The sequence below is a fragment of the Saccopteryx bilineata genome, chromosome 3 (genome assembly GCF_036850765.1).
Source record: "Saccopteryx bilineata isolate mSacBil1 chromosome 3, mSacBil1_pri_phased_curated, whole genome shotgun sequence".
In the NCBI taxonomy this organism is placed as follows: domain Eukaryota; kingdom Metazoa; phylum Chordata; class Mammalia; order Chiroptera; family Emballonuridae; genus Saccopteryx; species Saccopteryx bilineata.
The window spans coordinates 237,102,740-237,126,875 of NC_089492.1; the positions used below are offsets into that span (position 1 = coordinate 237,102,740).

At 40.1% G+C, this 24,136-nt stretch overlaps 1 protein-coding gene across 1 annotated transcript in view; it reads right to left on the reverse strand.

The window, feature by feature from the left end:
* CACHD1 (cache domain containing 1) overlaps positions 1–24,136 on the reverse strand; it is a 265,693-nt gene that overhangs the window by 47,030 nt on the left and 194,527 nt on the right. The window contains exons 6-12 of the mRNA XM_066268985.1: positions 21,994–22,138; positions 20,789–21,005; positions 16,025–16,174; positions 11,462–11,695; positions 7,979–8,128; positions 7,201–7,324; positions 6,279–6,396 (exon numbers count right to left, since the gene is read on the reverse strand). Coding sequence (XP_066125082.1) covers positions 6,279–6,396; positions 7,201–7,324; positions 7,979–8,128; positions 11,462–11,695; positions 16,025–16,174; positions 20,789–21,005; positions 21,994–22,138 — 1,138 coding nt within the window. The remainder of the gene's footprint in view (positions 1–6,278; positions 6,397–7,200; positions 7,325–7,978; positions 8,129–11,461; positions 11,696–16,024; positions 16,175–20,788; positions 21,006–21,993; positions 22,139–24,136) is intronic.

The window sequence follows — 24,136 nt, forward strand, 5'->3', positions numbered from 1 at the left end:
AAGTGGCATTTACTATTTCCCCTCTTCCCTTCTCACTGAGTTATCCTTTGAGTTTGTTTCCTGTGCTAAATGTTCCAAGGAACCCAAAGATAAAAACTTTACCAGGATGACCAGAATATAATTTTGTGATTGTGTACATTCCATAAGAGAAAAATAAGAAGTTACTCTAAGTCCTGGACCTATTGGCTCATAAGGTATATAAATGTCTAATTACTATGTTGTTACACCTGACACAAATATAATAATGTATGTCAATTATGATTAAAAATTAAAAACTGCCTGACCAGGTGGTGGCGCAGTGGATAGAGCGTAGGACTGGGATGCGGAAGGACCCAGGTTCGAGACCCCGAGGTCGCCAGCTTGAGCGTGGGCTCATGTGGCTTGAGCAAAGAGCTCACCAGCTTAGACCCAAGGTCGCTGGTTCCAGCAGGGGGTTACTCAGTCTGCTGAAGGCCTGCGGTCAAGGCACATGTGAGAAAGCAATCAATGAACAACTAAGAAGTTGCAACGCGCAATGAGAAAATGATGATTGATGCTTCTCATCTCTTTCTGTTCTTGTCTGTCTGTCCCTGTCTATCTCTGCCTCTGTAAAACAAAACAAAACAAAAAACCCCCAAAAAACCCCACCAAAAACAAACAAAAAAAAATGAAAAACTATGCTAACCTAGAACACTTTATAAATGCTGAGGTTATAAATAGTTCTTAGTTATATAAAAAGGAAAACCGATTTCAGTAAAGATCTTTCTATTGTGTACTTATCTGAAAAATATAGTCCCTGCATTCAGGACCATAATGTGTCTAGAAGGGCTCCCCATGACTGGGGAGCAGTTTTTTTCAATGACTGCCCATGGAATTCATGTTTTGAAGTGAGCCATGGCCATGTAACACAGGTATATCGTAATGCCTTCTGATAGCCTATACTTCTTTCTTCATAGAATGCAGCCTCCTCAAATGCTCAAGGATGTAGACTCGGGTTACACAGTGACAGAGTAGTAATCTCTTCATGCTCCTACATAATCTCTCACATTATGTTTAAATTAATTCAGTGAAATAATCCATCAATACCTGCTACATGTATGGATGCTAAGCAGTTTAATCAACTAGTCTTAGCATAGTAAGTCTATTTGGATTATATCCAATAGAGGAGTCCATTTTATTCCTGAGGACAAGATAAGTACCTATGCCCCTTCCCCTAAAGTAACTCAAGAGAGATTAAAACTATTTACCCAAGATAGCCTTTTTAACTCCAACCTCATTATTTATTACCTCTTATCACTTAATAGTGATGTTCTCAACAATTTCAGAACTCTGAAAAAGCTAATGCTTCTACCTGAAGTGATTACATGATTATATCCACTTGGCGAAGCAGAAAAGCCTGAATTTACCAGTATCATTGAAAATAAAAACTATCTTAACAAGATAATACTTCTTTCCAAAATTGTCAACATTGTGTTTATTTACTGGACAAAAAAGGTCTTAAAAATGCCTAAATTTCCTTCTTTCTCTTTTAATGTCAACACATATTAAGGTAGATATTTTCCCAGGATGTAACTAAGTTAATGTCAATCAGGAAATACTGGAGGTAACCAATCTCTAACCTTAAATATAAAAGCATTTTTCAATCAAGTATTCTTGGTGTCTGGCTCAACCTTTCTGATGTAAAAATTAAGCATTTCATCTTTATTTAAAAACTGTATAAATATTAAAAAATTAGGGCAGATGGTCCAATCATTCTCAAAAAAAGTTCTGAAACTGAGCTGACTTATAATTTCAAAAAGATTTCGATCTTTCTCAGATCTGTACTATCAAACAATAAAATATTAATAGAATTGGGCTTATAAATGTAAATCTCTCAAAAAGTTTTATTTATTTTGTTTGCTTTTTTTTCCATTGTAGTAACTGCTGTTGCCATAATAACGCTCTAAGAACTGATCAAGAAGGCCAGAGAAAAGTCATGTCTAAACCATGTTGGCTACTTCTAATGCTTGTGATTCCCGTGCCAGACAAAGACATGTATGAAGCTGTTTAATTGTCTGCATCCACCAGTAGGCTGGATGCTCTATGAAGGCACAGAAAACATCATCCTTCTTTATTCTTCTTAGTTCATAATCAATATTCAATAAGAAGTTCTTCAAGGCATGAATAAATAGACCATTTGGAGTCAATAAGTTACACACAAGATATGGCTATCCAAGGGAATCTCAAGTATGTCTACATTTGAAATTTAGTGAATAAATTTGACAATAAAATTGAAAGTCCACTCTTCTTTTGGTCAATTCCAATACCCAAGGACCCCAGAACAGCATGTATGATATGCTCGGTAGAGGAAGGGAAGCACAGAAATGTAAGTGATATGGACAGTGTGTGTTAGGTTCTATTTCTTTGTGGGCAATGATTTGAATGAGGCTAGTAAAACAAGTTGAGGTGGGTACCACAAATTATGGCTTAACTGCCTAGCCATTTCTGGTGAATCTGAATTATTCAAATTCTAATGTGAAAGTTTCTTTTCCTTAGAATATGTATGAAGAGGGAACTTATGCTTTCATATCTCTTTTGTATAGTCCCAATTTCTACAATCTGAGTTTAAAATGATAAAAAAAAAATGCCCTAGCCAGATAATCCTGTTGGATAGAGCTTTGTCCTGAAGTGCAAAGACTGCCAGTTTGATCCCTGGTCAGGGTACACACAGGAACAGATCTATGTTTTTGTCTTCCTCTCTTCCTTCCTCTCTCTAAAATTAATCAATAAAAAATGTTGGTTTTTTTTAATGATAAGAACTAACTGAATGTAATCTACACGTGTATTAATAAAAGACTGTTAAAAAAATTTGGTCCATCTACAAAATGGATAAATTCCTAAAAGCATACAATCTTCCAAAACTGAATCAGGAAGAATCAGAGAATCTGGACAGAGAGATTTCAATTAGTGAAACTGAAGCAGTAATAATAATAATAAAAAAACTCCCAAAAAACAAAAGTCCTGCACCAGAAGGCTTCACAGGTAAATTTCACCAAAAGAATGACTAACACTTATCTTTCTTAAACTATTCCAAAAGATTCAAGAAGAGGGAAGATTTCCAAGCTCATTTTTGAGGCCAGCATTATCCTGATTACAAAGCCAGAAAAAGACACTAACAAGAAAGAAAATTATAGGCCAATATCCAGCAATACATTACAAAGCAATACATTATAAAGGTAATACATCATGATCAAGTGAGATTTACTCTGAGGATGCAGAGTAAATAAGGTTGGTAGGATATCTAGAAATCAATAAACGTGATACATCACATAAACAAAATGAAGGGTAAAAACCATATGCTCCTATCAACAGATGCAGAAAAAGCATTTGATAAAACCCAGAACCATTTGATAAAAACTCTCAGCAAAGTAGGGATAGAGAGAACATGTCTCAATGTAATAAAGGCCATATATGACAAACCCACAGCCAATATCATAGTCTTATTTTTTTAAGTGAGAGGAGGGGAGATAGACTCCTGCATGTGCCCCAACCAGGTTCTACCCAGCAACTGTTGTCTTGGGCTGATGCTTGAATCAACCAAGCTATTTTTAGCTCCTGAAGCTGATGCACTGGACCCAGCTGAGCTATCCTCAGCACCTGGGGTGGATGCTCAGATTGGCTGTAAGTGGGGAAGAGGCGCAGATGGTTGCTTCTCTTGTGTGCCCTGACTGGGAATAGAAGCCAGAATGTCCAAATGCTGCGGTAAGCTCTACCCACTGAGCAAACCAGCCAGGGCCCCAACATCATATTTAATAGGCCAAAAACTATAAGCGTTTCTCTTAACTCAGGAACAAGTCAGGGATGCCTGCTTTCACCACTCTTATTCAACATAGTCCTAACAACAGAAATCAGAAAAGAAAAAAAAATAAATAAAAGGCATCCACACTGGAAAGGAAGAAGTAAAATTCATTATTTGCAGATAACATAATACTGTATTTAGAGAACCCTAAAGAGTCCACCAAATATCTACTAGAACTGATGTAATAAAATACCTAGGAATAAATGTAATCAAGTATGTAAAAGAGCTGTACATGGAACATTATAAGACACTGAAGAAACAAAATAAAATACAAACAACTGGAATCATATACTGTATCATGTTCATGGATAGGAAGAATTAACATCATTAAAATGTCTATACTACACAAAGCAATCTATAGATTCAAAGCAATTCCTATCAAGATACCAATAGTATTTTGGTGTATTTCAGAGAACTAGAGCAAATTTTCCAAAATGTATATGGAACCACAAAAGACCCTGAATAGCCACAGCCATCTTGAGAAAGAAGAACAAACTTGGAGGTATCATGTTACCTGATATCAAATACTGTAACCTTATAGTAATCAAAACAGTATGGTACTGGCATAAAAACAGACATATAGATCAATGGAACAGAATAAAGAGCCCAGAAATCAATTATAGTCAATTAATATTTGACAAAGGAGGCAAAAACATACAGTGGGATAAAGGCAGTCTATTCAATAAATGGTGCTGGGGAAAATTAGATACATGCAAAAACATGAAACTACATCACCTTCTTACACCATACACAAGAATATAAACTTAAAATGGATTAAAGACTTAAATGTTAGACTCAAAACCATAAAAATACTAGAAGAAAACATAGGCAGTAAAATCTTAGACATTTCTTATAGCAGTATTTTTTCTTATATACCACCTCAGGCAAGGGAAACAAAATTAAAAAAAAAAAGGACTACTTCAGACTAAAAGAGTTTTGCATAGCAAAGGAAACAATCAACAAAATGAAAAGAGAACCCACTGAAAGAGAGAACATATTTGCCAATGATATATAACTGATATGGGGTTAATATCCAAAATTTACACACAAAAAAAGTAAAACTCAACACCAAAAAAATTTTTTTTTCGATTAAAAAAAAAAGCAAAGGACTTGAACAGACACTTTTCTAAGAGGACATACAGATGGCCAATAGACATATGAAAAGATGCTCAGTGTCACTAATCATCAGAGAAATGCAAATTAAAATCACAATATCATGTCACACCTGTCGGAATGGCTTTCATCAATAAAACAACAAAAAGAGAAGTGTTGGCAAGGAAGTGGAGAACAGGCAACCCTCATGCACTGTTGATGGGAATTCAGTTTGGTTCAGCCATCGTGGAAAGCAGTGTGAAGTTACCTCAAAAAATTAAAAAAGGAACTGCCCTATGACCCAGAGATTCCACTTCTGCGAATGTATCTGTAGAAACACAAAACACTAATTCAAAAGAGTATGTGTACCCCTATGTTCACTGCAGTGTTATTTACAATACCCCACATTTGAAAGCAGTCCAAGTGTCCACCAGTTGATAAGTGGGAAAAAAGCTGTAGTACATTTACACAACGGAATACTACTCAGCTGTAAAAAAGGAGATCTTACCCTTACAGAATGGATAGACCTGGAGAGCATTATGCTAAATGAAATAGGTCAGTCAGAGAAAGACATGTACCACATGATTTCACTCATATGTGAAATCTAATAAAAAACCTAACAAAACAGACTCACAGATAAAGAACAGACTGACAATGGTGATGGGGGATAGCGGTTATGGAGCTGGGTGGAAAGGTCAAAGCGTTCATCAAAAGAACCCAAAACAAAAACAATTCCGCCCAAATCAACTCATAGACACAGACAACAGAACGATGATTACCAGAGGGAAAGGGGGGGCAGAGAAGAGAGTAAAGGGGGGATAACTGCTGACCGAAGAAGACCTGACTTAGGTTGGCGCATACACTATAGATACACAGATGATGTATTATAGAACTGTCCACCTGAAACCTGTAATTTTATTCACCAGTGTCACCAAAACAAAACCACCTAAAAAGTGAAAATTATAAAGATTTAAAAAAGAAATTTGCTCTATCTATATAATACTACGTAGCTATTAAACGTGCATTGTAGCATGCACGTGAACACACACACACACATGCCTGTGTGTGGATAAATATCTTTTGGAAATTGACTAAAGTGGTTATTTCTGGGGAATGAGAGGTCAAAATCAGGGGAAGGGAAGGGCACAGTTTACTGTCTACTTTATATCCTTTTATATGCTTTAATTTATTCATCATGAACCATAGCTGGTTTTAAATAAAGAAAAAAGCTATAAAACATCTGAAGCATCACCTCTTCCCAACCACTTTAGAACATCGGCAATGTTATCCGACCTACAGTCCCTAGAATCCCAGCCCCAAGGGCTCTGCTGCCCCCGCAGCTGCTCAGGCTCAGGCACCGCCCTCTCACCATCTTCCAGGCATAGCTGACGTTGTAGGCCTCCTTCCCGGTTTCTCTCAGCTTGTTTATGTGCCAGGACAGGGATGAGTTCACAGGCACTGCGATAATCTGGCTGCCCAGTGGGAGACTGCATTGGCAAACAGAATGAAATATTTCAGGCGAAAGATAAAATTAAGCACTTAATTAAAGGCTGGGGAGAAGCTGTGAGTCAATGACCACCTCCTGATTTTGAAAAACAATGAAGCGTATCACTTTTGAAAGCGATAACGTGAAGTTTTCAATTTTGTAAAAGCATGATGTCAGCTCTGCACTGAAAATATTCCTTACTTTTGATCCCTGTACCCTCCCACAATTCTAATTCATTCCAGAAACTACATTGTCTCAGTCACTCAGTTATTACTTTATAACCAATAAGCACAAAGACACACTCTATAGGTTACCATCTGCCAAAACAATGTATCATGGCTGGAAAAAATCCAATCTGTTCTTTATTTCAACAGAAAATGTATATGATTGTGCTGTCAACTTGGAATGGACACTACCTTGCCAAGCAAATATTTTTTGGCATGCTAGAGAGCTGGTCCTCAGCTTAACCTTTTATTTTGCCAACATTTTTCAATTTGGTACAATGGGAGTATTCTTTTTAAAATGAGATAACTTATATCTGATTTTGCAATTACTAGCAATGTAAACACAGGATTTGATTTATAAGACATTTCTCCAAAATAATAGCTCTAAAAGATCTTACCTTTATTCAAAGTAAACATATTTTTGGCTATTATTCTTAGGAAAAAAAATTACCGAGTCTACTTTTGATAACATTGAAATAATTTATATCCTTCCTTGATATTCTGTAACAAACACTCGTATCTGACCGCAAACGATCCTATTAGAGGAAAACAAAATACTATGACCCTCACCTTTTCCTTACCTTAGAATATTTTGCCGAACCAACTCAAATTTTGGGATATTTTCATAATGAATGATGTCAGTATGAAGAGGGGGTTCTGATAGTAAATACGGCCTAGTAAGAGATGGGTGCATAAGTGTGTACCCTGAAATAAGAAGACAAAAATATAGGCTATGGAAAACATGCTGCAGAGTTTAGTGAATCTAACAAAGTGATGCCTATCATAGGCCTGAAATGTGGAATACTCTGGGACGGCTGCCCAACACCCAGCTTCTCAGTATGTAACACACCGGTCCAGTAAAAACTGAACATGTTTTATGGGTTCTTGCAAAAAACTCCCGAAGTGTAGAAAGATGTCTTAAATTATTGAACATCTGTCTAATCAATAATATTTCGGAGGTACTAGTCATTTGGTCTTAGTTTTATGAAATGTTCTATCTACTGTATAAACCTTAATGCCAGTAAATCCAAAGATAACAGTACAGACCAAAAAAAATAAAAATAAAAAATCAATCCAAAGGGTGACATTCTATGTGTCATTTAATCCTCAACTCTAATTTCCTGATGTTACAAATAACTGTTACCTACCTGTCAACACAATATAGAAAAAAACGCACAATTTTCAGATTCATTCTGCCACCTTTATGGTGTTCTACTATAAATAGCAGTCCTAGTCACACTGTTTTTGTGTAAATACTATCATTTTCTACATTGTTAGGATCAGAATTCCTACAGATTATTTTTTTTCCAGGTTGCTAAAGAAATGACACTTTCCCATCATTCATTTTTAGCAGATTACCTTTGTCATCTATGAGAAAAGTATAGGAAGCCAAAGAGTCTTGGTAATACGTCACATCTTCAAGGATGTAAGCCAGGTTCACGTCCACACCTACAATTCCCAGAAGTAGATTTCCAAAATAACAGGGTTTACTCACAGTCATTATCAAACCTATGGGTTAAAAAAAAAAATCCAAAAACTAGCAGAGAAGGACAAAGACTGGAGCTGTGCTCTAGTCTATCATAAAGGCTAATATAAGCAAAACAAACAAACAACAAAAAAACCGAAGGGTCATATCAGCCACCTCAATTTTGCTGGCAAGAAAGGTTTCTTGTGTGACCCAGTAATCACCACTGTCTTTGCACTCAGCCTAAATGAGTGACAGTACAAGGGAAATAGTCTTTTGGGGGTTCAAATATCTCAGTTAAATGGAGGCAATCTGTACACATTCCACTATTTTTCACCTTAAAGGACATGACTCTCCAGATCACTGCAAATCATCATCAGCACCTAATCCATCATTCAACTTCCTGGAGCAGGGAAATTCAGCTGAACTGGAAAGACCATTGGACAAGGTACCTAAATAAAGGTTTGGGTTTTACCCAATTGTACACCTTCTGTACCACACACATCTCAGTGCGCATGACTTCTTTGAGGTTTGATTTTTCACACCTGTTTAAAGTTTGTACTTATTTCTAGGGGTTGGTAGATGAAAAAAATCTAATGGATAAAAGAATGCTTACAAGGTACTATGTTTCATTAATATTATCCTATCCAAAAAAACAGAAAGATAAATACAAAAACTTTGGAATGTACAGATCTGACTACCTAGAACTCTGAGTAGCTAAAGGGGGCAGCGAGCCTATCAAAGAACATATTTCTTGTCACCTGGGCCAGAAATTTACAAACTTTTATGTAAGGAAACAGATAGTAAATATTTTGGGCTTTGTGGGCTATATAGTTTCTGTTATATACACTTTTTTTCTTTTACTTTTTTACTTTTTATTTTTTTCTTCTTTTCTAAGTGAGAGGAGGGGAGGGAGAGAGACTCTTGCATGTGCCCTGACTGAAATCTACCTGGCAACCCCTGTCTGGGGCCGATGTTCCTCTGCCCATCTGGGGCCATGCTTGCAACCAATCTGTTTTTAGCACCTGAGGTGGAGGCTCCATGGAGCCATCCTCAGTGCCTGGGGTGATGCGCTCAAATCAATTGAGCCATGACTGTGGGAGGAGAAGAGAGAGAGAGCAAGAAGAGGGAGGGGAGGAGAAGCAGATGGTCACTTGTCCTCTGTTCCCTGACTAGGAATTGAACCTGGGATATCCACATGACGGGCCAATACTCTACTACTGAGCTAACCGGCCAGAGGCCACTTTTTAACTTTTTTAAACAAACCTTTAAAAATATAAAAACTATTTCTGGCTCACAGGCCATACAAAAAAACACAACAGGATACTTAGGGAGAGAGAAAAGCAAAGGGGATGAAAATGTATGGGAGAGCATGAACAGTGGGGCAAGCACGGCCCTGGGCACGAGAAAAGCTGTACTTTCCTCCCAGTTCTAATACGTGTGGGGTGAAACTTGTGCCACACTCTGAACGAGACTTTTCATGTGTTAGTGAGGAGCTGAGACAAAATGATCTCTAGGACCCCAAACAACTCTACAATCTTATGGCTCTAAATGAAACTCAATACAAAAAGATGAACAGCTTCTCTCCACCTTCCTCTTGCCTTAGCAGCATATCAGAAAGACAGCCTTCTATAAACACACGGTAAAGAGCTTTGGCTCCTCTTAAAGAGTTTCCACAAAAAAATGAGCTTCCACATAGAGAATTGTGTAAGATGGCCATTGGAAGTATTACTGAGTTGCTGTGATTGTCAAGGCCAATTACATGCATCCCATGGTAAGAGGAAGTGGATATAACACTGCAAAACTCTGTGAAAAGTTATGCCCAGTTCAGGGGACATAAGTTTTGAGGCCATAATGTACCACATGCTAACAGAGTTAACAATACCGTATTGTATATTTGAAAGTTGCTAAGAGAAACCGTACAAGTTTCCACTGCAAGAAAAAATGTATAACTATGTGAGATGCTGGATATTAACTAAGCTTATTGATTTGTCTTTCATCACTTGTTAAGGGTGATATATGCGTCTTGTCCATCACTGCCCGACACAGGCTTGGCTGGCACTCAGGAACGGTTAAGTGAATAGGCCACTTGCACTTAAGGCTTGACATTTCCCTATTAAAGGAAGTAACTTTTTCTAAAGGTGGGCATTTGTATTCCATACACCTCCGTAGGTCCTGCAGAGTTAGGAGGAGTAAAAAAATTAGGGTGTTGTAGTAGTTACCATTTCTTTCTTATATAAAAAACATGTTTACCTAACTCTAGAAAACACACTCTCTATAGGTTTGTTACTTTTTATACATGAGTTTTCTCTCAATCTCTCCATTCATGAGAGTCTACTGATAATGGAACATGAAAATAAAATCCTATGTGGTGCTGGTATCTGTCTGGCTAGTAATTCATTAACTGGCTCTTCAATCTTTCCTGTCGAGGAAGAAGAGAAGGAAGGATGTGGGAAATAGAATAAGCAAGAATATGAGAAGGCAAAGAAAAAGATCATATTTTTACTGAGCACATACTGTTGGCCAGGTATTATTATCTTAGATGCTTTACAAATATTAGCGCAATTAATCTTCACAACTGCCTTGAGGGAAACTTTTCCCCCCCATTTTACAGACCAAGAAATTTAATCTTGTGAAGATGAAATACTTCACTCAACTTGTGACATTAGGGTGATGATGATAATTATAGTAATAATAAAAATACAGTAAATAAATTATGGATAACTTGTGACATTAGGATGATAATGACAACAGCAATAACAACAAAGATAAAAAACAAAACAAAACAAGACCAGTAATTATTATTGAGAGGAATGCCAGGCATTATAATAAACCTTATAATCCTAATAACCTCAAAAATTAAACACATGAAAGATGCTACCACCTGTACATTCTTAACAGATGACCAAATGGGAATTAACAAGATTAAATACGTTACCGAGGACAACAACTTGGCTGCAGAGGAGGATCTGAAATCCTCTTACGCCAGGCCTGTGTTTGTTGACGACTCTATGTTGCTTTGCCAGTGAGGCTGAATCCTAAGCACCTTTAAGCTTTATTTACCAACAGTTATACAAAGTTACTCTTTAGTTTCAATTCAATAATTTTTGGGTATTGGAGAATCCTCACAAAGCCTCCCTAGTAGATACACCTACCTATTATGTTGACTGAGCTGGGGCGTTGCAGAAGAAACAGGATGGGGATACAGTGGGACGAGGCAGCCCTCTAACTAGAGACAGAAATGTCCACTCCCTGGTCTACCCAGACCCACTAACGCTCCCATGCAAGTATAGAATAACATTTAAAATTACTATCTTGGTAGACTGAAGTCCATTTCTTTTCTCTCTCTTGTAGCAGGAAGTTTTCTCCAAACTTACCATCTCCCATCTCATCAGAGAAAGGGAGGCTGAAGACAGCTTCATCAATCATCCGGTTGGGAAGGTTGGTATAGAACCTGCCGACTGTGGTCTCCAGGTTGCTCAGCTGGTTCAGCACCATCATGCTGCCCTTAATCACGGGCAAGGCTGTCCGGTCCAGCACACCATACTTCCCTGAGTTCTGTTCGGCCAGATCTCTCAGAAAAGCCAGCTCTTTCAAACCAGTCACCCCGTCTGAGATGGAAAGGCAAGGGAAGACAAGGTAAAGCAAAATGGTGTATGTTTCTATAACACTGCCGTTTAGATCTAATAAGGACATTGCTGAGCTCTTATAAAACCTCTGCCAAAGGATGATTCCCCCCCCCCCCCACTAAAGAGGTCTCCGCAGAGACAGTCTGGACTCAGGACACAGAGACCAGTTCTTGCTGAGGAACAAAGCCTGAGGTATAACCTTTCCTCAAATAGTCAAGAGGGCAAATGGATTCTTCAAAAAGCAATGATGAAAAACACATGAGTCAATAAGGAAGCCCCATTTAGCAAGGGTATGCTCCCTCCAAAAGTTTAATTGTAATATTTAAATGATTTTTATGCATTTAATATTTGAAAGCAAAAGTCATGACTAAGAAGTCTGTATTTAATTTAAATTAGTAGATGAAGTTGTAAGGTTTTTAAAGGATAGAGGTTTACCATTTCATTTCTTACCTCTTTGCCTATTAAACACTTGCCAAACTCTCATGCAATTAAATGAAAGAATTATAATTGCATTTAGGAGGCCTCCAAACCCCGTGTCTTTAGGTTCATTTTAATTACAAATGTTTTCATGGTTGATATTGTTAGGTTAATGCTGGATTTGATTTCTTTAATGTATACTTTTTATGTTTAGGTGGTTTTAAGAGTTTGTAAAAGATTTAGGCATACTGGGATGTATTGTTCTACAACATCTGTAATCTATAGCACAAAACTAAATTTAATAAACCTTTTTAAAAATTCTGGTTTGCTATTGTTGGAACACAGTCAAAAGGATTAGTAACTGATCCCATATGGGTACCACTGTAGATATATTCAAATAATTTCAATCACTACTGAGATTCTACCAATTAGTTTTAAAAAGGCGTTGTCTCATGTTCCTGAACTATATATAGTATTTAGTCATTAAAGAAACCTGATGAGTTCATGGGTCACCTACCTTGTGTGACATATAATTTTTAATAGGGAGTGTATACATTTCTAGCCTTGGAAGTCTATTTCTAAAGTCATAGCAGGATCTAATGGATATGATTTCTTTCTTAATATACTGTATTCTGATAACTTGGCTTTTGCTCCACCCATGCAATGCTTTAGGAAAGTCAGAACCAGATTACTATTCTATTTTCTTGACATAAAGTTGAGATGGGGGTGATGAGTGGTACACATTCCGGAGTAAAAGACAATACAAAAAATGTGACTGATCCATGATCCCTGACCTTGCCACCTTGAAAGCTCAGCTGCTCCCAGAGGTGAATGATAAAAGGAGACAACTCAAGGCAATAAATACATTTGCTTGCTTTGTCATGTACTGCTTGGTTCTCTCAAAATGTAAAAGAAAAATAATAAACAGGAACATCTACTAGCTAAAAAAGAACAGTGTGGGATGCAAGGCTATCAAAGACTGGAAGATTAATGTCACTCTATCATGAAATGTTATGTAGGGCAGGCAGTCGGGTAGCAGCCCAGTTAAGTATGCTGGATGGATCTATCATCAATACAGTCATGCTGGAAACTACATTTCCCAGAATCCCCTTTCCTTTATGCTTCCTGATTACAGGTGGTCACACGTGAATTGTTGTGAGATTTAAGAGAAGTGAGAGATGGTGAGAGACAGACACAGAGGGACCAGAATGCCCTAGTTTGTCCCACTCACTCTGATCTGATTCATTGTTCTTCCCCAGCTGTTAGGTTACTCACCACAAGCATCCCCAGGCCACTCCAGAGGCTTCACTTCACAAGGGTAGTAGCCATGAAGAGCCAATAACCTCCCACAGACTTCGACACCAGACCTCCTAAGTGTTATTCAACGTTTCTGGCTTCAACATATCCCTACAAGCTCCAACTTGTTCACCCCATACCAGAGCTAGTTAATTAATAGACTTGGAATTGTCCATTCTTAACTCTTCTTTACTTTTCCAGTTTTCCCTATAATTTTGCACACTATAATCCTTTTGAGAAATCTGTTATACCAAAATTTTCAGAGTGGTTCTGCTTCCTCATTTGAAGACTGACTGATATGGTAAGAAGATCTAAGACCAGTGAAGAGATGGGCAATAGCAAGGAAGCTTCTTTACTCAGTATCTGCTGAGTAGACCTTCAAATCTAATGAAAAAAGAAGTGATCGCTTTTTTTGTTTCCTTACTCCTGTACTATTGTGTTGAATTTATCTGCCTTATCTATCTTTCTCACTAAGTTATAAGCTTCCTGAGGACAGGGATTTTATATAATACCTCTAAAACCTCAGTACACTATTACATTGTAGGATCAATAAATGTTCCCCCCCTCCTTTTCTTTATCCTCTCCTTTCTCTTAAGAGTGAAAGATGGTATCCCATATGAAAAATAATGACTGGCACCCAGAGATAACACTGATAAGTATGTGTCCCTGGCAAAAACAGGCCATCCTTGCTCACCTTGGCTGTGTTTAGAATACAAAGAGAAGTAAAAGATTGTTCATGTCCGGGAAGCTCATATTCTTGTGAAAAGTGGAGAGAGAAGGACACAACAGTACATGTCTGAGCACATTACTGCAGTACTAACAGGCAGTATGGATACAGCACGGCATCCAACACAGCGGGGGATCAGGATACCGAACAGAGAGCCTCCCCGAACCAGAGTGGGAGAGGAGCACCCCTGTGTCTGAGCTGCACTGAGACAGGAAATCACACAATCTTTCATTTATTCCTGCAACCAGCTTTGAGGACTGGTTATTTATCAGGCACTGTGTCAGGAACTTTATTTTTTAATATTTTTGTATTTCTCCGAAGTTAGAAGCAGGGAGGCAGTCAGACAGACTCCTGCATGCGCCCAACCAGAATCCACCCGGCATGCCCACCAGAGGGCGATGCTCTGCCCATCTGAGGCATTGCTCTGTTGCAACCAGAGCCATTGCAGTGCCTGAGGTGGAGGCCACGGAACCATCCTCAGTGCCCAGGACAACTTTGCTCCAATGGCTGTGGGAGGGGAAGAGAGAGGTAGAGAGTAGGGGGAGGGGGAAGGGTGGAAAAACAGGTGGCCGCTTCTCCTGTGTGCCCTGGCCGGGAATCGAACCCGGGACTTCCACATGCCAGGCCGATGCTCTACCTCTGAGTCAACCAGCCAGGGCAAGAACTTTAAATGCATCCTATATGTGTATTTTATTATTTTCATTTTACAGATAAAACTAAGGCCCAAAGAGATGACGTAACTTGCAATAAGCCACAGGGCTAATAAATAGAAATGGGAACTCGGAACCTCTAGACCACACACCTTCCATGTGTAGTCCACAAAATACCTGGAAAACAATCGCGCTGGCCAAAACTCAGATTCCTGGACCCATCTAAGAGGATCTGAACAGAAATCTAAGGGTATTGCCCAGGAGTCTGCTTTTTACAGAAACAACTCCAAGTAATTCTCGGCACAGGAGAAATAAAAGACCACAGGTGGGAAGGGGTGCTGGATCAAGACATGGCATCTTCAAAACAAAAGCATATGGTCACTTTGAGCAGAGAACAAGAGGCCTGAAGTAGAAGAGTAAAACACAAGCAGGTGAGGAGACAGATCTAGCAGTGAGTCTAGAAAACTGAGCTGTGGTCAGACTGGAGGATAGGTGGGAGAGCAAGCAGAAGGCAAGATAGCAAGGATTTCTTCAGATCTGCCAACTGACTAAACACCCACCTTCGTATGTCTGATTTACCCCCCACCCCCAAATCAATCTTAATGAGTACTTGCCAGTGCCTGGTACTATACATATTAGGGCTAATCTTCACAACCTTGTCAAGCAGATAATACTTATCTCCATTATACAGCCAAGAAAGCCGAGGAGGAGAAAGTACCTGAAGAGGCTTTCGGGGTGGGGAGGGATAGGGGAGATGGGGAGAGTGATTCTGCAGGGAAATGGGATAATCACAGTCTTGCAGAACAATCTAGGTCAGTACCTCAACTTCCTGCAGCTTAAATCAGTGAAAAAACTTAGTAACCTCTATGTAGTATCAAAACCCAAGAGTATGAAGGGAAACTGTGGGGAAAAAAAAGTTGCACAGGATCCTCTGCAAAGCCACGTAACTGGAGAAGGTTTAGAAATAAGCTGTTGGCTGGAGAGAGAGAGAGAGAGAGAGAGAGAGAGAGAGAGAGAGATATGAGGAGAAAGGACATTTTAACACATGCCCTGAATACCAACATTAGGTAGAGAAAGACATGCTTGGGAAGGAGGCTGCTTAGTTGCCTCTCTCCCTACAGCCTTCATCCAAGCACACCATTAGGGGTCCTTTTTAGTTTTGAAAGCAGCATACACTTACAGAGAACTTTTATCTGAGAAAAATCTCGAAACACGACTGACCGTTCATGAGGGCATAGGTGAGAATCATCACAGAGTTGTTTAGAAAGCTATTTTCTTCATTGATGATACGAAGAGTGGCCTTTTTATCTTCTTCTGAAGAGTCCTTTGATGTAATGCCAGCTGACAGGTAAATTATGACCATGTCTGTATCTAAACAAAGACATACACATTGTTACATCGCATTCCGGCTGAAGACAGCAGTTGGGTTTCTTTGTCATTTCCCCTGGACTTGCCTGCCTCGGGGACCTGCCTGCCCTGCACTTCCTATGCCTTCCCATTTGATGCTGGGACTTTTATCTCCCTGCCTTGCTTCTCTTCCATCCTGCCCTCTGTGGGCAACGAGGCCTCATTTGTTCATTGTCAGGTAAAGAGGTGTCCCTAATAAATTTATCAGATAAAAGAAAGTTTCTTATAGGCACCCAGGGGTGAGATAATTTAGCCACCCCAAATGGAAATCTCTCCAGCCTTCTGCAAATGAGGATGCAGAACCCCATTTAATCTTTTCCTTACAAAGAACATATACTTTTTGGGGGGTGTGGGGACTAGATTTTTAAAATGGTGGTTCTTCTAGAGGCTCTTGAGACATGCACAATTATTCTCCCCTACACTGAGTAGCACCAGAACATTTTTGTTTCTAAGACTCCTCAGTGTAAAAGAGCATTAAAATATGGACATAGGAGCCAGGCTGCCTGTGTTCAACTCCCAGCTCTGCTACCTACAAGCTGTGTCTGGGAGATACAGGCAGATTTCTTAACCTCTCTACCCCTACAATTCTCCATTGGGAGAAGACGTTGTAAACACTTAAAGTTTCAGACTGGAAAAAAATTAGTGTGTGTGTGGGGGGGGCAGGGGAGGCTACAAATATATCATGAAGCTGTTCTAAAGTATAAGACAACCCATTGCTCTGTAGCAAAGTTATCACGTGTGATAAATTCCTCAACACACCTACAAAACTGACAAGAGAACCCACTGAGTTTCTTACTTAACTTTACGAGTCTGGATTAAATACGTTGTCACTAGGTGGTGGTTTTGGGGTCACAGGCCCCTATTTGAAAAACTAGACAGCCTGCAGCCCACAGGTTCCTTTAGCAGCCAGTACACTGTCTTTCCATGCCAATAGGATATACATTTTATAAGCATCCTCACTGTTTCGGCCTTGTCCCTGACTCCATTTGGACTCTATCCTCAATCAGAATTAAGTTATTAATTTTTTTATTTATTAGGATATTCCCCCTTCAGTCACTCAGAGGAACTTTAAACTTTATGATTACATAGTAAGGTTAGGAATGAGTAATTATAGGGGCTTGGGGCAGAGCAATGACATAGCATGGACCTTGGTAAGATGCAGTGGCCTCATTACTTGGTAAGCCCCAGTCTAAGCCACCTGCATGTTGTAGGGTCAATATCAAAAAGGAAAAAGCAACTCCAATTTGGATTTTACCCATGCCAGTAGGTCACCACTCCTAACCATCTTATTCCTTCTGCTATTAAGTGACCCATAAATCAATTACCCCAATAATACACCCTGAACAAACAACCCAAATATATTGATGGTATCAGTTATAGATCTACCACATGCCTGAAAAAGAACCACCACCTGGATAAAAGTTTCTGATTTTTATGATTAGCGCAAAGTTACAATAATTTATGACACGTAGCTTCTGTTCATATGGCTACTTATGTGGGACAGATACTTCATTTTCATGTATAGATTAATCCTCACAAGTCTTACAAGGTAGGTCTGACTCATTAGAATAACCTCACCCCAAGGCCTTACAACAGCGCCAGATCCAGAGCACATGCTAAATAACTGTCTGTGGAATGAGCAGTAGTATACAGACCCCTCACTGTGTTGTAGCCACGGCTACTAGGGGTCCTTGGCTGTATCTGGGCTTGAGGTCAATTTAGGATGTCTGGGGTATCTGCTCTAGGTTAGCTGGAAGTCTTGTAGGAAACTGAATATCATAATAACCATAGCTATATGTATTTAATATTTACGACGAAATCCTGGATCTTATTTTCACCCCCAGTTTGTGGATGAGGAAACCAAGCCTGGAGAGATCAAATCATTTACACAAGTTCACAGAGGTTAGAAAAATTTCAGAGTATGAATTTGTAACCACATTGGCTGAAATCCAAAACCCACATACTTAACCACAATGATATATTGCCTGAGAGCACCTCAAATCTCTCCTTTATAAACGAGACCATGCCAACTGCTGAAGCAACCCATTTGAGTTCTTCTCTTCTTCGAACTGCCAGAAAGAGCTTTAGGTGGAAGCCTGTGAACTAAACCTTATAAACATGTTACTTGGCCTAAAAGGGACTCTACTGAGCATTATACAAAACAAAACAACAGTACAATCAAAATTTATCCAAGTCTGTGAAGGTCACTCTTCTTGCCATGTTTTTGTTTGCCAACATTAAAAAAAATAGACAAACAAAAGACATAGAGGACAAATGTTTTCTATCCAAGCAGCCTTCGCTAATGTGCAAATTTAGGAAGATTTGTAAGAAAAGGTATAAATGAGGTCTCTATTCACAGTTTTAAATCTGGAACAAATGTTAACTTTTGAAAATCAAGGGACTTCACATAAAAATCCAGATTTCTGGCTTCTCTTGAAACAGAAGATCTGGCAACAGTGGGCAGGAATTCCTGCCTGGCAACCACCGGTTGAAGAGAAGAACAGCTGCCTCTCGATGGAGGACGTGCTCGCGAGCTGACGACGCTCTGCCAACAGTCGTCGTCGCCTGCCTCGGGCTCGCCTGACTCACACTCCCTGCCTGGCCACTGCCAGGCTGGCATTCCTCTCCGTTACTTAAACAGTGGCGTAATCAAAACTGGACTTGAACTCTACAGCTGCTTTGATGGCTGAAGAAAGAACACGTCCACTACGGAATGCTGACAGGTAGACAACTGGTAGGTGGCACCCACAGGTAAACGCGCCAAATAGCCAATCGTCTTGAATTCTTAAGAAGTCAGCCTTGTCCACTGGCTTGACTTAATCTTGGGAAACTTGACACTCAGCCATCCTGTTATTCTGTTCATGAGGAGCTGGTACTTATTTCAAGGTTGGCTGGCAAAATTCCAAGATGAACCTGACGACTGACACCCTTGCATAATCCCCTGCCCTCCGGAGTGTGGGCATGATCAGTAATTTGCTTCTAACCAGTAGATGATGGCAAAGGTAATGGAGTGATTTGCAGATGTAACTGAGGTCTCTACTAAGTCAATCGCAAGGGAGAGCAATCTGACCAAATCAAAAGGGAGGGTAGGTCTGATTAGATTAGCTAAGACCTCTAAACCCTTCTCTTAAGTCAGAAGCTTCAAGAGGAGATGCTCTCTTGTTGGACTTGAGGAAGCAAGTAGACATGGATTTTACAGCTGCAAGGAAATTAATTATGTCAATAACTGAGCTTGGACGAGGACGCCAAACCTCCAATGAAACCACAGACCCGGCTGCTGGCTGGATTGCAGCCTTATGCAATCCTAAACAGAGAACCCAGCCAAGCTGTACCTGGACACCTGACCCGTGAAAACTGGGAGATAACAACAATAATCAACTGTCATACAGTTTATTATTATGATAATACACAGAAACATATAACTAACATGTCACCTACCATCATTAGTTGTAATAATTACAGTAGCTTCCTTTTTACAAGGGCCCATTACATTTATATATGCCCAGCGCTTGTGCTTTGCATTTATTGATGATGCTGTGTTAGTTTTAATGCAGAAACAATAAAGAGCTTAAAAATATTTTTTTAAAATTTATCTCAAAGATGCATTCATTAAAAAAAAACCTCTACAAATAGATTTTTAAATATAAAAAGGAAAATGACATAAATTCCTTTCAGTAGTTTCAAAGTGTATGTCTTACTTCAAATATCCATTCCTTTAGCATGCACCCTAATTCCAGATTTCCTTTAATACATGAAAATTAAATTAGAGTGCCATTTTACATTTGAAGGGCGATGCTCCTCTAAATGACAGCTGGTTAGGACAGGGAAGGATCAAGGCAAGAACTGCTGCTGTCCTGTTCAGAGGCACATGGACACAAACCGTCATCCACCCGGAAAGCAGTTGACAATTAGCATTCAAAAGGCTGTGGCTATTCCCCTGGGAAATAAATGGGGATATGTTTTTAATAAAGGAGCATAATAAAGCGGCTCCAGGAGAGAAGATATTGCGCACAGACTTGAGTCCCTTTGATTAGAAGAGAAAATCTAGTTAAGATCCTAGTATTAGATGACCATTATGACAATACATGAAAATTTTATCCCAACTCAATTTTTAAATTTTTATTTATTTATTTTTTACAGAGACAGAGAGTGAGTCAGAGAGAGGGATAGACAGGGACAGACAGACAGGAACGGAGAGAGATGAGAAGCATCAATCATTAGTTTTTCATTGCACGTTGCAACACCTTAGTTGTTTATTGATTGCTTTCTCATATGTGCCTTGACTGCGGGCCTTCAGCAGACTGAGTAACCCCTTGCTGGAGCCAGCGACCTTGGGTTCAAGCTGGTGGGCTTTTGCTCAAACCAGATGAGCCCGCGTTCAAGCTTGCAACCTCGGGGTCTCGAACCTGGGTCCTCAGCATCCCAGTCCGACGCTCTATCCACTGCGCCACCGCCTGGTCAGGCCCAACTCAATTTTTAAAAAATCCCTCTAGACGTGGTTGTGGGATCCATTTATAATATATCCTATCATCATCCTTCATCCATTAGTTTGTAAGATCTCTGAGAAAACGCACTTACTGGCTTGGAACTTTGTGTTATTGTTTGTGCTTCGGATCAGCTGAAATGCCTTTTGAAATCCCACCGCGTGCTGGGTAGGGCTGTCCAGAGACTTGACGCCGCTAACGAAGGTGGCCATTTTCCTTTTTGTCTCACTGGTGGCCGGAGACAGGAACGTCTTATAGCACTGGTCAAGTGAGCAGGTTCTGACCGTGTCTGCCACTGTCAGCACAGAGATCTGGAGGAAAGAAGAAGAAAACGTGCTATTGTGGGTTTCTCCCTCCCTCCCTCCCTCCTTTTCTCTCTCCCTCCTTTTCTCTCTCCCTCCTTCCCTCTCCTCTCCTCTCCTCTCCTCTCTTTACCTCTCCTCTCCTCTCCTCTCTTTACCTCTCCTCTCCTCTCCTCTCCCCTTTCCTTTCCTTTCCTTTCTTTCTTTCTCTTTTTAATTCAGGAAGAACCCAAGGAGTGAGAAGGCCTACAGATTTTTGAGAGTTTAAAAATAAATGCCTAGAGATACCCATCTATCAAAATTTGAAAAGGATCCATTAAGGATTGGTAAGAGGGAGGGACCTGAGAGTTTGGTTTTTGTTCCAAGATGAAGTCAGCAGTATGGTGTTCACATGTTTAAAAAAAAAAAAAAGTTATCTCACACAGAGAAAAATCTCAGCAAGTACTGACCATCTTGGTTTTTCAACTGGAGATGGGGTTGAGGGTAAAGATGTGGGGGGGGTGTTTTAAACAGCTATATTAGTGAGTAAAACCTTAGGCACTGGGAAAGTCAAAATGATGAAGCAGAAAATGTCCACAGGCAATGATTATCATTAGTTGTAAACACACCTGTCTCTGAGGTATCCTAGAGATTAGTCTTCCCTTCTCCCTGCCCTCCCATCAATCTTCAGATAAAGTCATCCACCAACATCCAAGCCCTCGCCCTTCTGCTCCCTGCATAACTTCCAGTGTGAAAGCCATAGGGAATTAGAAGTCTTAACAGGAGGCAAAAAGGAAGTGCGAGCATCCGCTGGGTGGGGGTGGTGGTTTAGAGAGATTTGGAATCCGAGTTGGCAGCTGCTTCCTCAAATACTAGAGTGAAAACTAAACCACTCCCTTTTCCCCAAGTCATTTATAAAGAGATGAATTTAAAAATATATATCATAAAACATATAGTGCTTTAAAAAAGGTGTTCAAGGCAGCTCCAATGCCATGTGGGTCAGTGGGATAACGGTCACCTTATCGTGTTCATCGATGGCGCTGAGGATGACCTGGGCAGCATCCTTGGCGATCTGGAGCTGGGTGTCGGTGACGGAAGCCCCGTGGTCCAGGATCACGACTATGTGCTTTGACTGCGGCCGGACTGTGGAGACGTAGATAGGTCTAGAAGGAGCAGAAGCATTGTGGAGTGAGTCCTGGTTTGAGTCAAAGGCCTCAAACCTAACACAGCTGTGAACATGACGGATGTGTAGGCATGCTGGTGTCTATATGTTTTTCCACAGATGGCACAAGAGTGGCGAGATCAGCACAGAAGGAGAAACTATACTGGTGCACTGAAAACAATGCCTCAAGACAACAATGTGTATCTGCAGACCAGGGGTGTCCACAACAGGAAATGTATGTCTTCTAAAGATCAAAGCAACTGGAAGAAGGTTTTAAGAAACAAATCCTTTGGAAGACTGGATTTTCCTCAATGTCAACCCTCTCAACTGCTCATGGTGAAGCTGCCCACCGTTACCTATCATCCTGTTACAGGAAACGGAACGGGTGGCCCCCTCAAGCTGAAGAGACAGTGTCAGAGGGGGGAAAAGGTCTGCTCGCAGTGCTGGGCCCTCCCTGGCAGACTTACAGAGTGGGACTTTGCGAAAACTTGGGCAGCCTACAATCTGTGAGCATGCTGTGCAGCTCTGAATAGCAGGTTTGGTTGCTCTCCCCCAAGACAAAGGTTACTGCTTAAGAGGGCCCTTTCCTTTCAGTACTGAAGCAATTCACACAGGTCAGCCACCAAAAGGCCCCTTATATTAGCATTTAATACTATGCCATCAAATTTGTCCGAGCCTGTGATAGCCGCTCTTCTTGCCAGGTTTTTGTTTGCCAACTTTAAGGAAAGGGGGAGGGGGTGGAGCACCAAAGAAGAAATGCCTCCCATCAAAGCAGGCTTCTGCTAGTGTGCAGTACAGGAAGGTCTGTGAGAAGAGGTTTAATGAGGTCTCTATTCACAGTTTTAAAGCTGGAACAAATTAGGGGGAGCTTAAGAAAGCAAATCAGCTCAAGAGAATGCGCTCCTTTATTGACACCCCTAAAACACTAGATTTTTTCTGTGAAGTTTTAGATGCCAGCTGAGTCACAAAAGCCTGGGTACAAATTAAGAAATGCAGGCCAAGTACCAAAAACCCTCCACATCTGGTCAAGTTGACACCAACTGTTCTCAAACCTCAAGTCCTGCGTTAATAACCACAGGCCACTCGCTGATACCATTGAGCCGGTGAGGACATGGGATAGAAGAATCGAGGAGATGTGGCTACAGAAATGAAAAGAGGGAACAAAGAGAAGAAAATCTAACTAGCTCAACACTGACAACCGTGTTAAATATTAAACTTCTCAGGTCCTCCAAGCCAGGTGACTAGAATTTTAAAAAAGGACACACCTTCTTCTTTCCAACTCAACTATGTAAATAATAAGCAGAGCATGTGTTCACATCGTCACAGTCAGTTGTTAAAAACCGCTTTAACAACTGGGGTATATTAATAGTAACATATTTAAGGTCAAGATGCATGAAAACTTCCAAGCGTAGGTGAATGCTGATTTGTGACAAGATCCTGCTTTTCCTTTTGGACTGTCCCTTACAGGTGATTCATTAAAAACAGCATGCCGTCTAATTTCTCTTTGGGCTCAAGAGATAGGTAATTTAGACTCTGAAAAGTGGGCATGCTGCACTAACTGCAGAAGTTCTGGCATCAAATATCTGATGCTGCAAAAGGGAAACAAACGCTGGGGATTCAAAAGGAAAGTACCTTTGCCTAAGGGGCTCTGTAAATTGATGAGTCTCATCATACAAATGATCTCTCCATCACTGCCCTTCTGGCTAAGTGGTATAACCTCAAGTCATCTGAGTTAATGATGGAGCTTTAACACAATGTTTTCTAGACAACCTTCACACTTCTAGTAGCTAAGATTTGACACTAAATTTCAAAAGGATGGCCAAGCACAGTATTAGAGAAAGGAAAGCTGAGCAGCATCTATGTTTCTCTGAGATATGTTACCCAGTTTTCCAGGGCTGTCCTAGAGGGTATTACCATCTATGTCTCACTAATGATGTCTGAAGCTCCAAACAGCTTGGGTGCTTCAATCAATTTTGTTTGTTTCTTTTCTTTTTTTTTT